At 43.9% G+C, this 17,517-nt stretch overlaps 1 protein-coding gene across 1 annotated transcript in view; it reads right to left on the bottom strand.

Moving 5' to 3' along the window:
- The window catches only part of CSMD2 (CUB and Sushi multiple domains 2), a 653,486-nt gene that overhangs the window by 168,913 nt on the left and 467,056 nt on the right, over nt 1–17,517 (bottom strand). Inside the window, exons 23-25 of the mRNA XM_050747220.1 lie at nt 14,623–14,779; nt 12,860–13,051; nt 7,046–7,172 (exon numbers count right to left, since the gene is read on the bottom strand). Coding sequence (XP_050603177.1) covers nt 7,046–7,172; nt 12,860–13,051; nt 14,623–14,779 — 476 coding nt within the window. The remainder of the gene's footprint in view (nt 1–7,045; nt 7,173–12,859; nt 13,052–14,622; nt 14,780–17,517) is intronic.

The following is a 17,517-nucleotide window of genomic DNA, read 5'->3' on the forward strand; positions in this document are numbered from 1 at the left end:
ATAAAGAATCCAGCTGAATAATCAAACCAAATGGCTCAAGTGCAAAATGCAGTTGACGCAGGAAAAAACAGACAACATTGTAAAACAAAACACAAATAGTATTCTCAGAGATACAAGATGATAACATATTGATAAAAACAAAAGTAGGCTGTCAAGAGTGGTCTAGAAACGGAAAAAGTAGTTTCCTCAAAATAAAAACAAAAGCAAGATTTCCAAAATAAAAAGAGGGTAAAGAACAGGATAATTACTGTTGAGAACTGAATTAATGAAAACACAAGATCACTGGCAGAATAAAAACGGGATATAGAACTTTGAAATCACTAGAACAAAAAGCCAATTACAACAGATCAGCTAACAACAGGAAGAGTTAACAATAAAAAAAAGCAATACAGAAGCATAATGTATTTTGTTTGAAAGAAAGCATAATACATTTTATGTAAAAGAAATATAGCCCCTTGTACTCCTTTCATATTCTTCAATGCCCATGGAACATAAATAAAAGAAAAACATTCAAAAAGTAAAAAAAAGGCACAACGCAGTCAAAATAAAAATAATGAAAACCATACAAAATCTATAAACCACTTAGTAACTGAAAAAATTCTTAAATATTCTTGGATTTAAGAGAAATCTAAATGAGTTATAGACTCATTTAGAAATTAGAAATGAGCCCAGTTGAACACTCTATAGGAAAAAGACAAATTGTCCAAACAAAAAACACACAAAGAACCAGAAGCAGCAAAGACAATTAAATATCCTATTGTCCATCTAAGCGGTGAAGACTAAAAAGTATTGACAATGTCTAGTGATACTGTGTGGGGTAGCAGGCCTTCTCATAGACTTCTGGTGGACTCGTAAATTGCTACAATATCTAGAGGAAATTTTGAGGTCACGTATCAAAATTTGCCTCCTAAAAATATATCCTAAGGAAATAAAGGGACAACTGTTCGAAGATTCAGGAATAAGAATGTTGGAGTGAAAAGCTGAAAAGATTCACTTATTCAGCAGATGAATGGTTAAATAAATTATGGTGATGCATACAATATAATTCTCTGTACCCATCAAACAGGATGAGGTAGATCTATATACATTGACATGATGAGATGGTGACATATGATCAAGTGGTAAAACAAAAAACAAGTTACTGAGCCACGCATGTGGATGAACTTGGTTTAGAAACACGTGTATTACATTTGCTTTACGCACATATTGGCACACAAAATATCCAAAAGAATAAGTAGAGCAAACAGCCATTAATAGTTATTTTATGTGGGATGTGAGGAGGGGTAAGATTACAGAGTAAGACTGTAGAAACGTTTCATTTCAAGTTTATACATTTCTTTGTTTAAATTTTGAATTTTAAAAAAATGATTATCTGGCTGGGTGCAGTGGCTCACACCTATAATCCCAGCACTTTGGGAGGTCGAGGCAGGAGAATCACTTGAGGCCAGGAGTTCGAGACCAGCCTGGCCAACACGGTGAAACCCTGTCTCTACAAAAATTAGCCAGGTGTGATGTCGCTCGCCTATAATCCCAGCTGAAGCATGAGAATTGCTGGAGCCTGGGAGGTGGAGGTTGCAGTGAGCTGAGACAGTGCCACTGTATTCCACCCTGGGCGATAGAACAAGACTGTCCAACCCCCTCCCAAAAAAGAGTACCTAATTTGCATATAGAAAAATTCTATAAAGATATTTCCAATAAAAAAGACAATAACCAAATAAGGACTCAAACACAAAGGGGCTTTTTGTGTTTGTCTAATTATGAATGTGAGTTATCCTAACTTTGCTGCTGGTTATTCAAGACAGGTGTGTGTGTGTGTGTGTGTGTGTGTGTGTGTGTGTGTGTGTGTGTTGGGGGTTGAGGGAGAGGGAGGGAGAGGAGAAAGAGACAGAGGGAGGGTAGGAGAGGGAGAGAGGGAGAGGGAAAGAAGGAGGGAAGGGGAGGGAAAGGGGGAGGACTGAGTAAGCACACAAGTACTGCTGTACATGTGCACACTATGCACACTAGTTGGGATGGCAGGCTGGGGTGGGGGAATGAGGAAGGGATGGTGTCTTGCCACTCTATCTCCATCTTTCTGCAGTTCTCAATGAAACTGGGAAGACCTTACTTCACATTAGCTCCTTTGAGGTTGCTGTGGCTCCAAGAAGCCATCCAGACTAAGGACTGATATTATCTTTACCTTCTTCGGACTATTTCCCATTTTGGGATCCTCAGCATTCCCCCCATTGTGGGCAGCAAGCCACCCAGGTGCCAAGGCAAGAGACAGAGGGCACAAGCTGTTCCAGTATAATAAAATATATAAAATAAGAATAGTTATACTAGATATAGATCATAGATGTGATTATATATGAATATCATTAATCATTAGTTTGTAGCAATTACTCTTTATTCCAATATTATAATAATCCTTGCTCTTACAATCATAACCTAGGAAAAACCAGGTCATGCAGAGATAGGAGCTGAGGGGACATAGTGAGAAGTGACCAGAAGACAGGAGTGCGAGCCTTCTGTTATGCCCGGGCAGGGCCACCAGAGGGCTCCTTGGTCTAGCGGTAACGCCAGCGTCTGGGAAGATGCCCGTTGCCAAGCAGATCATGGTCTAGCGGTAGCATCAGTGTCAAGGAAAAACACCCACTAAGTACTTAGCAGATGGGAAAAGGGTGTCTCCCTTTCCCCGGGGGAGTTTGGAGAAGACTCTGCTCCACCACCTCCTGTGGAGGGCCTGACTAATGTCAGGCCCACCCCCAGTTATCCAGAGGCCTAACCGTCTCCTTGTGATGCTGTGCTTCAGTGGTCATGCTCCTAGTCTGCCTTCATGTTCCATCCTGTACACCTGGCTCTGCCTTCTATATAGCAGTAGCAAATTAGTGAAAGTACTAAAAGTCTTTGATATGCAGAAATAATTGGTGTAAGCTGTTTCTCTCTCTCTCCTTCTGTCTCTCTGCCTTGGCTGCCAGGCAGGGAAGGGCCCCCTGCCCAATGGACATGTGACCCACATGACCTTATCTATCATTGAAGATGGCTCACACTCCTTACCCTGCCCCTTTGTCATGTATCCAATAAATATTAGCGCAGCCCCACATTCGGGGCCACTACCGGTCTCCGCGTCTTGGTGGTGGTGGTCCCCCGGGGCCCAACTGCCTTTTCTTTTTTTTTTGAGACGGAGTCTCGCTCTGTCGCCCAGGCTGGAGTGCAGTGGCGCGATCTCGGCTCACTGCAAGCTCCACCTCCTGGGTTCACGCCATTCTCCTGCCTCAGCCTCCCGAGCAGCTGGGACTACAGGCACCCACCACCACGCCCGACTAATTTTTTGTATTTTTAGTAGAGACGGGGTTTCACCGTGTCAGCCAGGATGGTCTCGATCTCCTGACCTCGTGATCCGCCCGCCTTGGCCTCCCAAAGTGCTGGGATTACAGGCGTGAGCCACCGCGCCTGGCCTGCCTTTTCTTTTATCTCTTTGTCTTGTGTCTTTATTTCTACAATCTCTTGTCTCTGCATACGGGGAGAAAAACCCATCGACCCTATGGGGCTGGACCCTACACCCCATGACTTCATATTTCTTGCTGTGTTACTCTGGACAGGACGTTTCCTGTATGTGTTTTGATCTTGTCTTCCTGAGGGCTAGAAAGGGCATCTCCTGTCTCCCCTCCACCCCCACAGCCACCATTCTCATCAGTGAAAACGGTCCTCACTACTGCCCAGAAATCCATTCATCAACTTCTTGTAATTTCCTTGTGTCAGCCACACCTAGATCTGCTCTGCTCTCCTTAATTCCCAGAGGCTGTGCCTTTTAGGTAGGTTACGGCTGCTATGCCATGGATGAACACATCCTTCTCTTTAGAGGATGTGTGCCAAAGCACCTAGAAATGAAGTATGATGATGTTGACGGTGTACTTTTCAGTGGCTCAGCAAAAAGGAAAACAAAAGGATGGAAAGAGAAGAACAAAGAAAGCACATAAGCATATATGGCAAAATAGGAACGCCATTTGGGTGTAGGTAGTAGGTACGCATGTACTTGGTGTGCTGTTGTCACAAACAGTAGTTGAGAAAAGTTGGTGTGATCACTTGAATTTTCCCTGAATTTTCTCTTCTTCTCCATCTCCACTGCCACTGCCCGGCTTCCGGCCTCCTCGTCTGTCCCCAGCCACACTCTGGAGACAGCCTCCTCACTGTGCTTACAGGCCCAGCCTGTCCCACTCCGCCCATTCTCCACAAAACTGCCAGGAGCTGTCCAAACGCAGCATCACAGCCCCAAGGCCCTCTGTGCTCCCTACAGCCTCGGCCACCAGCTTCATCTCTCATGAAAGCTGCCACCCACCAAATCGCAGGTGATCATCCAGCTGCGGGAACCATTTCCAGCTCCTTGAGGCTGACCACACTGCTTCACTCTCTGCCTAGAAGCTCATTACCCTCCCACCCACCTTCCTCGTTGGCTACCTGGCAACCTCCTCTCCCTCCTTCAGGACTCAGCTCTAGGGTCACCTTTTCCAGAATGACTCCTCCCATCTCCTCCTGTCCTGCTTTTCCGTTCCCCTTCCTCCTTGTGCCACCACCTTGTTCTGGACCGACATGTGTGTCTGCTCTTTGTGAACCATGGCCACATCTCATTCATTTATATAATGCCAGCACCTGGCACAGGCACAGCCAGGTAGCAAACAAACAGATATTTGTGAATATGAGGGAATGAATGCATCAATGAATGATGCTCCGAGTGAAGAAAGTGAGAAAACCTCTTGATTTGCATACGTATATACTAAAGTGAAGTAGTCATTATGTTCTTGATCCACTCATTGTTCAATCACTAGTCACTGAAGAACTATCACAGATCCACTAGGCATAAAACTACCTTTATACTTGGGTCTTGCTTCATTCATTCTTTCATTCATCAAACACTTGACACCTGTTGAGCCAGGGGCACTGGGCTAAGAGCTGGGAGACCTGCAAAGATGAATCAGGCAGGGACCACAGCTCCAGGAGGGGAGGTAACGCATGAGCATAAATAAAGGTGAAAAGTGGTCAGTGTCATCAGGAAAATAGAGGCAACAGGCAACGGAAGTTCAGAAGAGGCAGAAAGGACTCCTAGGAGCCCTGTAAGAGAGGGGGTGAGGGATGACCTCCTGGGCGAGCTGACATTTGCACTTGACTTTTGAGGGATGGAGAATTTTAGATGTAAGCCTTTGGAGGGAGGAGGGCATTCCAGAGGAAGGGCAGAGTAGAAACAAAGGCCCTGACCTAGGCCCTGAGCTAGGCCACGTACAGGGGTCACCAATAATTTTGCCTTGTCAGAATGTCATTGAACAGAAGTGGTGGAAAATGAGGTTGGGAAGGGAGGTTGAAGTTGCTGTAGCCTCAAAGGCCAGAACAAAATGGTTAGCTTTTATTCTGTAAGTGTGGGGTGGCCACGGAAGGTTTCTAATCAGAGGGTGAACTGATCTGGTATGCTTCCAGAAGGTTATCCCAGCAGTGCTGTGCAGGATGAATGTGTATATTTAACTTGTCCCCCTAATAATGCAAAGTCCCTATGTACGCTGCTGACCTTATTTTGCTCAGAGTTTAGCTAAAAAATCTGTACATAGTAAACACTTAATACATTTCTTTAACATTAATTGAACTGTGTACATCAGTGAATATCTACATTTCTTGCAGCAACACACCCATTCAGCCAGTTCTCCTTAATTGGAAACTCTTACATGCAGGACTCTTCTCCTAGCTACACTTCTGTTCCTTTTCTTGGCTCCTCACTGTTCCAAATCCTTAGCACTTACTTCCTGGATCATTGTAACAGACTCCTGATGGTGCCTCCCCATGAACTCTCTACACTGCAAATAACCCTGGTGGACCGACCCTGCTCAAGAAACTTCCATGGCTCCCTGTTAGTTATTGGCATTTAAGATGCTCCATAACCAGGCCATACGTTAACCCTATCTATCTCCCATTCTTTATCCATGTGTTTCCCCTACTGCAGCCAGACTGTTTCCTCTCCAATTCCCGTATTCTATCCTCCTTTCATACCTCTGCTCATACTGCTACCCCAACCTGCTCTTTTCCTCCTAACTCACCTGAGCCACGGCTCAAGGCCCCGTTTTGCCAGCAGTGCAATAGTGTGAAGATTCAGAAAGACCTGGGTTCAGATGTCAGAGTTTTGATTCCCTGTGCAAACTTAGTAGTGCTATACATCCTTTTGGAATCTGAGTTTTCTCATCTACAAAATGGGAAGTACAATAATGTCTATTTGTTATTAAGGCTTATTATTATCATTATCAATAGGGCTATTGTGGGGAGTTAATAGTGCAGGCTCTGTGCTCTGTAAACGGTGATGGTTCTTTCTCCTCTGACTCCTTGAAATTCCAGTAAGGAATTCCTGGAAGGAAGTTACATTTTGATGGCATACCTATTTTGAAGGAAGTTATCTTTTGAAGAAGTACATACCGCTGCTGGTCTTTTGCTATTTACTTCCTCCACAACTCAAAAATACAAGCATTTCTGTCCTCATTTTAAAGATGAGGAAACAGCCTGAAAAAGGGAAGCAATCTGCCAGGGGCCATACAGCTAAAGCTGAGTTAGCACTTGCTAACTGTCAGAAATAACCACAGCAGCTGTTATTAAACATTCACTATGTTCCAAGTACTACACTGAGCATATTACATGCAATATCTCATTCAAGTGCTTTATCTTGAGATCCATACTCTACAGAAGAGGACAATGAGATGCAGAGAGGATAAGGAACTTTTCCAAAGTCCTGCAAATAGTACATGGAAGGGTTGGATTCAAATGGGGGTCTGCATGCCTTCAATCCATGCCCTTGGCTACGCTGCTGTAACTGTGCTATCTGGGCCAGTGAGGTGTATGGACTTGGCATGAAGCCCTGAGAGGCTGAGACTGACCTTTCCAGATTTTTTGAGGCATCCAGCATAGCAACCACCATTGATCACAAGGTTCTCCAGGTGAGGCAGGTGGGTCAGGCACTAGCTGGATGGCCTGGTGATGATGCCGATGATGCCTCCCCTGAACAACTCACGATGGTTACTTTGCCAGCCCTGACACTTACCCAATGGTGCAGCCGGCCTCTGCTTCGATGGTCCAGATGCAGTTGAGGTTGTGTTCATAGGGAGCTGGATACCCAGGTGACAGCACCTGCCCCGACACCTCTCCTTTTACTGTCCCTCCACACTCGGCTGAAAGAAATCCCAAAAGAGTGAGCTTCACAGGGTGGCCTGAGCTGCCAGCAGTCACTCAGCGGCTCCTTTTGCCTGTTTGCTCCTGAGTCCCTCTCATTCATTCCAAGTGACTGAGCACAGCATATTAAAAAGTCCCTGGATGAGACTTATATCCAGAACCTATAAAGAACCCCTACAAATCAACAACAAAAAGATGAATAACCCAATTTTAAAAAGGCAAAGGATTTGAACAAACATTTCTCCAAAGAAGATATATAAATAGCCAATACATACATGAAAACATGTTTAACATTGTTAGTAATTAGGGAAATACAAATCAAACCCACAATAAGATATCACTTCACATCCACTGGGATGTCTATGGTCAGAAAGACTATACAAGTGTAGGTGGGGATGTGGAGAAACTGGAACTCTCATCGTTACTGATGGAAATGTAAAATGGTACAGCTGCTTTCAAAAACAAGTTGGTGGTTCCTCAAAATGTTAAACATAGTCACCATATGACCTAGCAATTCTGCTCTTAGGCATATACCCAAGATAAATGAAAACATGTTCACATAAAAACTTGAACATGAATGTTCATAACAACGTTATTCATAGTTATCAAAAAGTGTAAACAACCCAAATGTCTATCAACTGATGAATGAATAAACAAAATGTGGCATAACCATGCAATGGAATAGTATTCAACCACAAAAAGGAATCAAGGCAGCCGGACACGGTGGCTCACACTTGTAATCCCAGCATTCTGGGAGGCCGAGGTAGGTGGATTACCTGCAGTTGGGAGTTTCAGACCAGCCTGACCAACATGGAGAAACCCCATCTCTACTAAAAACACAAAGAATTAGCCAGGATGGTGGCACGTGCCTGTAATCCCAGTTACTCAGGAGGCTTAGGTAGGAGAATCGCTTGAACCCGGGAGGCAGAGGTTGTGGTGAGCCGAGATCGCACCATTGCACTCCAGCCTGGGCAACAAATGCGAAACTCCGTCTCAAAATAACAACAACAACAACAACAACAACAACAACAACAAGGAATCCAGGCTTGATACCTGCTACAATATAGATGAACTCTGAAAACATTAGTTAAGTGAAGGAAGTCAGACACATTGTGCGATTCCACTTATATGAAATACCTAGAATAGGCAAATCTTGGAGACAGAAGGTACATTAGTGGTTGCCAGGGCCTGGGGGAGGGGACAACTGGGAGTGGCTGTTAATAGGCATGGGTTTTCTTTTGTGGGGGACAAAATGTTCAAAAATTAGATTGTGGTGATGGCTGTACAACCCTGTGCATATACTACTCACATGGTTAGGCTTTGTGTCCCTACCCAAATTTCGCCTTGAATTGTAATCCCCAGGAGTTGAGGGAGGAACCTGGTGGGAGGTGACTGGATCATGGGGGCAGTTTCCCCCATACTGTTCTCATGATAGTGAGTGAGCTCTCACGAGATATGATGGTTTTATAAGTGTTTGACAAGTTCCTCCTTCTCTCACTTTTCTCTCTCCTGCCGCCTTGTAAAAAAGGTGCCTGCTTCCCCTTCCACCATGATTGTATGTTTCCTGAGGCTTCCCCAGCCCTGAGGAACTGTGAGTCAGTTAAACCTCTTTCCTTTACAAATTACCTCGTCTCAGGTAGTATCTTTATAGCGGTGTGAGAACAGAGTAATATAATTACAAACAACTGAATTGTACACTGGTAAACAAAAACAGTCCCTGAATGGAGGGCTGATTGCCTATTCTGTGACCAACCTCCTCAAAGCCTCCTAGGGAGGAACATGCAAGTACTTCAACCTGCTTCTTGATAGCAACAGGACCTCTGCTAGCTGCCAGGACAGCAGAGATCAGCAGGATACTGCCCTCCTCTGGAAGAGTTTACCATCTAGCAGAGAAGACAGCCACACTGTGTGCTATGTGTCCTAATAGCAAGTGGTAGCAGAAGTGACCAATCTCCCTGAGCAAAGGACAGCAAGAGCCAGGGAGGGTGCTGGTCTCAAAAGAACCTTGAAGGAGAAGCAAGAGTTGACCAGGTCGGGTGGGTAGCAAGGGTAGGATGGGAAGGAGGGCACTGCAGAGAGACAGAGAAGAGTAACTGCAAAGTTCCTGGAAGCGAGGAAGAGCATGGCAGGCTGGAGGCCAGGGTATGAGATAGGGCGAGGTGGGAGACGGGACTGGAAAGGTGAGGAAGCATCACAGGTTGAAGGACCTTGGATACCAGGCTGTCATATATTTACTGTTCCAGGAAAGAACTGCAGTGTTTATATGCGTGAGTTAATTGACTGCGTGACACATCAGTGAACTTTGCGTGTTAGAAGAAGTCACTGTGGTGGCAGCATGAGGGGGTACAGCAGGGGTGAAACTGGGGGCAGGGAGGCAAGTGAAGAGGTCTACATTCCCCATCGGAGCAATCACTGAAGTCAGAAGCTGGGGGTTCTTCCTGGCCTTCTCCTCCTTTCTCCCCGACATCTAATCTCACTCTGAGACCCAGTTGTTAAACCTGTGTGATTATTATTCATGTTTGACTCTACTCCCCCTACATTGCTGGAATCTTGACTCAGGCCCTCACCATCTCTAGGCTGGCACTGCTGCCCACACTCTAGGCAGTGCTATCAACAGATCTTTATCAAATGCAAACAAGTGACTGCTTGCATTCACTCCCCAAATGAAGTCTAAGCTTTTCAGTAGAGCCCACTGAGCCCACCAGAGTGGCTCCCTTTGGCCTCTCTGAACTCTTTGGTCCAGCCTGATGAAGTCCACAAGCTCTATTTGGATGGAGGACCTGAATAAACATCCTTGCTATGACACCTTTTGTGGCATACCTCCCCTCCCCAGGTAGAACTGACACTGCCCTCCTTTGTGTCTCCATTACAATGTGAATAGATTTCTATTGTAGCATGTGTAACATGTTATTAAAATCATGTCTATTTCCTCCACAAGACTATGAGCTCCTTGGCAGCAGGGAGCTTGTCTTATATCTGCATATCAAGTACCTACTATACTGTTTGGCACATTATAGATGCTTAATGTTTATTGAATGAATGGATGGTTGGACAATCAAATGAATGGAAGTAGATTATTGCTTTCCATGCAAATTACTATAAGCGTCTGAATCAAGGGAGAATGAGTATAAATGAAGAGGAGGATATTCATCGCAGAGCTATTTAGGAAAAGGAATAGTTGATTAGGCAAGATGCTAGAAATAGAAGAAGGGATCAGGGTCACAGATGGAAGACTGACCCCTACCTGTTGCTAAGGACTCATCCAACATTTCATGGACCCCTTGGTTTCACACAGGACCACTAACGAAGGGTTGCAGAAGGCCCTCTACCAGACCCTCTGCTCAAGCTTTACTGTGAGCCCTCTCTCCAAGGTGCTGTTAGGGTGGGAGGTGTGAACCTGATTGAAAGATGCCAGGCTGAATGGGGCCATGGCAGGGAGTAGGGTGCTGGTGAGAGGATGGACTACAATTGTGAGGAGGAGGCTTGACTGGTCCACAAATAGAGGAAGTAGCTAGAAAGGTGGGAGGGCATTATCCATGTCCTTGGTTCAAGCTTTCTTCCATATTCCAGACAGAGAAGGACTTCCTGCTTCCTGGGAAGTGAGGGTTTGGAGGCAGCAGCACTGGGAGCATGTCATCATGGACAACTAGATACCCTACCTGGGGTCTGGCAGGTGGGCAGGAGGGGGCTGAGTGGGCCAGCATGTAGCAGATTCAACAACACTGAGAACATATAACTCTACTCTTTCTGGTCTTCTCCCTTCTTCCCAACCTAGAGCCTTGGCGGCTTTGTTTGGGCTGCAGAGTCCAGTCACTGAAGGATAAAACATTTGGATGTTTTAAGCTACCGCAGTCATTTGTGGTAGACCATGATGAAGTCGACCACAACATGACATATACAAAAATATGCACATAATCTCAAATACACAGCCTCACTTCTCTAGCAGGCTAGAGGCAGTCACAATGGGGAAGACCTCCAAGGTTCTAGTGTAATTCTAAGTTTAAATGCTCTTATACTGCTTGAGTGAATCCAATAAGTCCAGTCCAACTGGCATATTTGATATTCAAAGTAATCTTACAGTGAATCCTTTCCGCAAAGCAAATAATTATCTTGTAATGCGAGTCATCATCCCTCCTTTTCATTTTGCGTGCTCTGGCTTGCTTGTCTGTGGCATTATACTGTTGTGTGTTTATGCAAGCATCACCCTTCCTGGCCTGAGATCTACTCTTCTCTGTATTCCTAGTGCCTAGCATAGGGCCTGGCACATGAATGAGGGGAAATATAAAAAGAGAGATAGAGGGTGAAAGGGAAGATATGCTTGAAGACCAGGTCAAAGGCAAAGGGAGAAGAAGACCCTGGAGGCTCCATAAAGGCTGCTGTTTTGGTCTGTCCACTTGCAGAGGGTCCACTTAGACCCTCCGTTGTATAAGAGTGTTAAAGATCCTATGAAAATGTAGTCATCTAGGGGAAAAGAAGCATCTGTGCCCATTAACACTTCCCACCATGCCGGTTCACACTTTCACCCGTGCACGTGCTCAGTCTAGAATGTCCATCTCGCCTCCTCTCTCTCCTATTGGTGAATTCTAACCCATTCTTCCAAGTCTCAATTGAAATATCACCTCCCAGGCAAAACATTCTCATATCCTCCCAACATCTTGCACTTAACTCTTTCTACAGTGCTTCTCTTATATTATACTTACCTGTTTATGTGTCTGTTCTTCATGTTAGAGTATGGGCCCCCACAAGGGCAGTGAACAGATTTTATTCTTCATTTATTTCTCTGCCTCCACAAATACCCAGACATACATGTGCACCAGTTCTCACATGTGGGGCTTGGTAGGCATGTACATATTTTTCCAGTGGAGGTTTTGTTCTTACAAGATTAGCCAGTGCTGGCACAGACACATTGAGGTTGTGGCACATGAGAAAGGGGGTGGAGAGAGAGAAAGGTCTGATTTTGGAAAGGTAGGAGGCAGGACAAAGCAGTATGGGGGAATTCACATTAGCAGGGAGATGGGTGGTAAGAGATGAAAAGGCCAAACAGAATGACCATTTTTGCCTATTTTGCACTTCTGCCTCAGATGACTGTCTCTTGTCCTGTGACACGTGTAAAGATTCTAGAGAACCTCTGATGACATTCGGGAAGAACCACAGGTTTAAAGATGCAAGTTCATTATTGCATTCTTTATCAGTGAGAGCAATGGTTGTTCTTTATCTTACTCTTTCTTTTGACATTCCTCCAGAAAAGGGAGAATGAGTCCCATTTTACCTACAGGGAAACTGAGACCCAGAGTGGGTGGGAGACTCATCTGAGTCTTGGTGTTACAATAAGCCCTGGAACTCAGGCAAAAGCCCCATCTCTCGCTTTCTAATGGACTCTCCCACCTCGTCACTATCACCCGCGTTACAATTTTGAGGGCATGACTTGGCTGTGGTCCCACTTGCTAAATGTACGACAAAGCAAGCTACCCGCCTGAATGCACTGCTGCATGGGTGTAATGAGGTGTGAGAGTGAGGAAGTGGAGAAGGGGTGCAGGCGAGCCATGATATCTGTTAACAAGAGGATTCAGTCCAAGTAGATGGCCCCCAGGCCCTGGAGCATGGGGTCTAACTAGAATGAGACCAGGGCTAGACCTTGGTATTATGGGAGACCCAAGGGTTCCCTGCAGAGGAAGAGCCCTCCTACCAACACAGGTGGGCAGAGGCCGGTCCCAGGTCCGGCGCTCTCCACTCAGACACAGCAGCTCCTCACTACCCCGCAGGCTGTATCCAGGGTCACAGCTGAAGGACACGGAGCTCCCTGCAAAATGACCTTCATCATGAACCTTGTAGCCAAACTGCGGGGTTCCTGGGTCCTCACATTTGATGAGTTCGAAACCTGGTGAGGAGAGAAGAGGTAGAGTGAGTAAGACCTATTGTGGCAGAAACCATGCTTCCTCTCTTCCCTCGAAGCCCATGTCCTCAAGGAAGCTGTCTCAGCCACAGCCCGTGGGTTCTGATGGATTTACCAGTCAGCATTTCCTCATTTCAATGCTCAGTTGAGGGTGTATTAAGGAACATCCATTTCTCTGTTGCTAAATGTAAATGATTTCTGCTTTTAATAGTTTTCAGGCCTAAGGTCTGCATTTTCTATTTCTTTTGTTTGACCCCATAGCATTTTTGCTAGCAGGAGCGTTCTTTTCATTTTGCTCATTGAGACATTCTGATAACATGGGGTAATATGGAGAAGTCACCTTAAATGTATGTTTAAAAGCTTAGTTATGACCTGCTTAAACATATGCTGTTGAAACGGGCTGGAAAAGGAAACAGATTTATGCAGAGCTCCCACTCTATGGCGCTATACATGTGTTCTCTCTCATTTGTTATTCACAGGAGTCTTACAGGTGGGTATAATTATCTGCATTTTACAACTGAGAGCATTGATTTGGGAAGGTTAAACAAACTGTTCCAAACTTACACAATTTTCACATGATAGAAATGGAATTCAAACGTATCTCTAATCCTCTTCCACTGAACCTCCTGCTGTAACAGGCAAGGATCCTCTGCCAGGCAGCCTCGAGCCCAGGCGAGGGGAAGCCTGACTCTACTCTGTGGATTATTTTCCCCAATAGCTTTCTTTATTGAGATACAATTCACATACCATACATTCTCCCATCTAATGTGTACAATCCAATGTCTTTTAGTAGATTCACAGAGTTGTACAGCTATTGCCATAATCAGCTCTACAACATTTTTATCACCTCAAAAAGAAGTTCCATAGACATTTTCCCCTAACTCCCCCAGCTTAGGCAACTGCCCTTTACTTTCTGGCTCTATGGATTTGCCTGTTCTGGACAGTTCCTACAAAGAGACTCAAACAATATGTGGCCTTTGAGACTGGATTCTTTCACTTAGTGCAATATTTTCAAGGGCCATCCACATTGATGCACCTATCAGTACTTCACTCATTTATTTTTTTTTAAAGACAGAGTCTTGCTCTGTCACCCAGGCTACAGTGCAGTGGTGCAATCTCAGCTCACTGCAACCTCTGCCTTCTGGGTTCAAGTGATTCTCCTGCCTCAGCCTCCCGAGTAGCTGGGATTACAGGTGCCCGCCACCACGCCCAGCTAATTTTTGTAGTTTTAGTACAGAGGGGGTTTCACCATCTTGGCCAGGCTGGTCTTGAACTCCTGACCTCGTGATCCACCTGCCTTGGCCTCCCAGTGCTGGGATTACAGGCATAAGCCACTGTGCCCTGCCACTTCACTCCTTCTTATGGCCAAATGCTATTCCATTGTATGAACATATCACATTTTGTTTACCCATGCATCCACTGATGGATACACATTGGATTTTAAAACAGTCTTAAGAGCACATTCTTTGTATCTTGTGGGCAAGCAGAAGCTCAAGTAAATGAATAAAATGGGAAAGCCTGACTTCCTTGACCACACGGATGCAAGAAAGACTTACTGGAAAACTGCAGTTCAAAGCCCTTGCTGGTGTTTTCAGCATCAGTGATGAAATCAAGCCACAGACTGCTGGATGTGCTGTTCAAAGTCACCCCCATCATCTCAGAACGGCTGAATACTCCCAGCAAACGGGCGGAGTTGTTGTTGCCGTCATAAACCTGGACACAGGAGAGACCCCCAACCCAATGTCGTCAGCATGGCCTTATGTTGAACAACACCTTCTTACCCCACAACCCACACTCCTGGAGTTTAGCACTGGTAACAACTATCAGAGGCACATCGAGTTGTCAGATGCAAGGAAGATGGCAGAGGGAAGCTATCAACTGAGCAAGTTATCTCGTTTTCCCTTGATGTCAGTTCTATGCTCAGCCCATCTTTACTGTGAATCTGGTCTTTGGGAACTGGTTGCTATTCCAACCTTTCCAGTGGAGATCTGCTCTTGTTCCCTCAACCCCCATATAGCACCAGCTTATTCTTTAGCAGCCTGGGGAGGCCAGGTTTGGGTTGCCTGCTTCTCAAACCATCTGTTTCCTCAGATAGACAGGCTGAAAGCATTCATCTCTACATTGCTAAACCCGCAATCCTGTCCTTCCAATACATGAGACAGCCATCCTCTCACATGATCCCACCCCACTGTGGCAGTAGCCTGTCTTGACCACTCTGCTGGATGTCATCCCTGGGAATCAGATGGGATGGAGTTAAAATGACCAGCGTGTCATGGTGACTTTTTCTTCCCCAAGCTCAGCCTCTGCCCCTTCCCTGCTAAAATGAGGGCTCCAGCTAGGGCCTGCTGGGCTTGCCCAGGGTGGAATCGTACAGGCATCTGGCTTCCCTTGCTCCCATCTGTCCCCTGAACTTCTTAGTACCAGCAAAGACAACAATCATCAGAATAATGAACTGGCTCCCCAGGTTTCGAGGTTGCTGCTCCTTTCCAGATAATTGTACAAATAACAACAGAAGTTGTGATTGAGTGAAAGACCCCCTGGTGCTTTTGTAAATATCAAAGATGGGATCTATGAGTGGGTGATGAATATTTGTGCATGGCACACAATGTGATGCCAGCTGCCAGCAAATTGGAACAATATTTCCAGTGTACTATTTATGAAGCAAAGCTTTCTAAAAGAAGCCATCCTTCAAGCTAACAGTGTTGTATATTATAGAGATTTGTTTAGGCTCCTGGGAGCCTGAAGTCTGTTACCAGATCCTTGTGTAATTGCTGTATATCACTGATAGACTGAGTGAATTCCAGGGTTCCAACAGACATCAAGATAATACAAGTTCAAAGAGTTTAGCCTAAATTGTTACAAAAATATTTTTAACTACCAAAACATATGGAAATCAATGGACCAAGGCATTTATCATCAATGGAATAAGAATCATCAATTGCAATAAGAAATAATAATCATCAATTGCAGTAAGGAAGACAATCAGACAACATGTGTTTCTTTAATAAAAGATATACCATGACCCTTGGAGTTACCTTGCCAAAAAAATCAGACCTGATCAGATCAAGCCACTGGATCTAATTTCCAACTTATGGGCAATAAATACCGAGGACAGAGGAACATACAAAATGATACGTTGTGAGGGCATTCAGCAAAATCCAGAGTGGAAAGTTCCACTGAACAAATGATCTGATTTCCTCAACAAATAAGTTACAAGGGGGAAAAGAAAAAAGATGGAAGGAGAAACCTGTAGATTAAAAAACACATGAGACAATGACTCTAATGTGTGGACCTTATTGAATCCTGATTCAAATAAACTATAAATTTAAAAAATGTTATGACATCTATGAGATAATTGGAAATTTAAACACTCACTGGATATATGATGTTATTCAGAAACGATGGCTAATTAATAAAAAGTATGATGGGAACAGGATGTTTTCCTTAATTTCCAAGCATAATTCATCCTAATTCATCAAGAACAAAAATGTTACTTGTATCATTACAATAAAATATTAATTGCCGAAAAACTTATAAAACAGAAATGTGCAAATAACTTTCAGGACTTACAACATGTTGGTAAGTATCTTTCTAGGCTTTATTCTATGCATTTATTTCCTTGTATAAATTTATGTTTTTATAATTTTTTATAACAATAAGATCAAATTATAGATACTATAGGGCAACCTGCTCTTTCACTTAATATAATGTATATATTTTTAAAGTCATTAAATATTTTTTCCATAACAGCATTTAAATGGCAGCAGGAATTTCTATAATAAAAATTAACCCAATCTGCAATATAATTATTTACACATCAGTGTCCAAAATATGTGCTCTGGTACTTAAGCTTCACTCAGTAAATGTACGATAAATAAACCAGTATTTTCCTCTAGAATTCATGTCCTTAAATCTACCTGAAATTTATTTTGGGATATGATATACAATTCTACCTTAACTCCCTGATAGATTAGTCATTTAACCAAACTCTGTAAATATTCCACACACTACCAATTTTAAATCCATCTTTATCACATATATAATTAACATATAATTATATACATTTGGTTTTGTTTGTCAGCTTTCTATTCTATTGCATTTGCCTATTTGTTTACTCCTATGAATGATCCACAGTTTCAGTTACTGTAGCTTTACAATATATTTAAATAATTAGTAGGAAAAGTCTTCATTTGTCTTAACTTAAAAAAAATTCTCCCAGATGTACTCTTCTAAACTCAAGAAGAATTTTCCTGAATTATAAAAAGTAAAACAAAAACCTCCAAAACAAAACTTGTGTAAGTCTGATTGAGCTACATTAAACGTATGGATGGACTTGAGAAAAATGTATCTATGTGATATTGAGTCTTCCAATCCATATACATGGTGTCTAGCTCCATTTAATCAGGTTGTCTTTTATGTCTCTCACTAACATTCTGTTCTTATTCCTGGGT

This window comes from Macaca thibetana, chromosome 1 (genome assembly GCF_024542745.1).
Source record: "Macaca thibetana thibetana isolate TM-01 chromosome 1, ASM2454274v1, whole genome shotgun sequence".
Taxonomy (NCBI): domain Eukaryota; kingdom Metazoa; phylum Chordata; class Mammalia; order Primates; family Cercopithecidae; genus Macaca; species Macaca thibetana.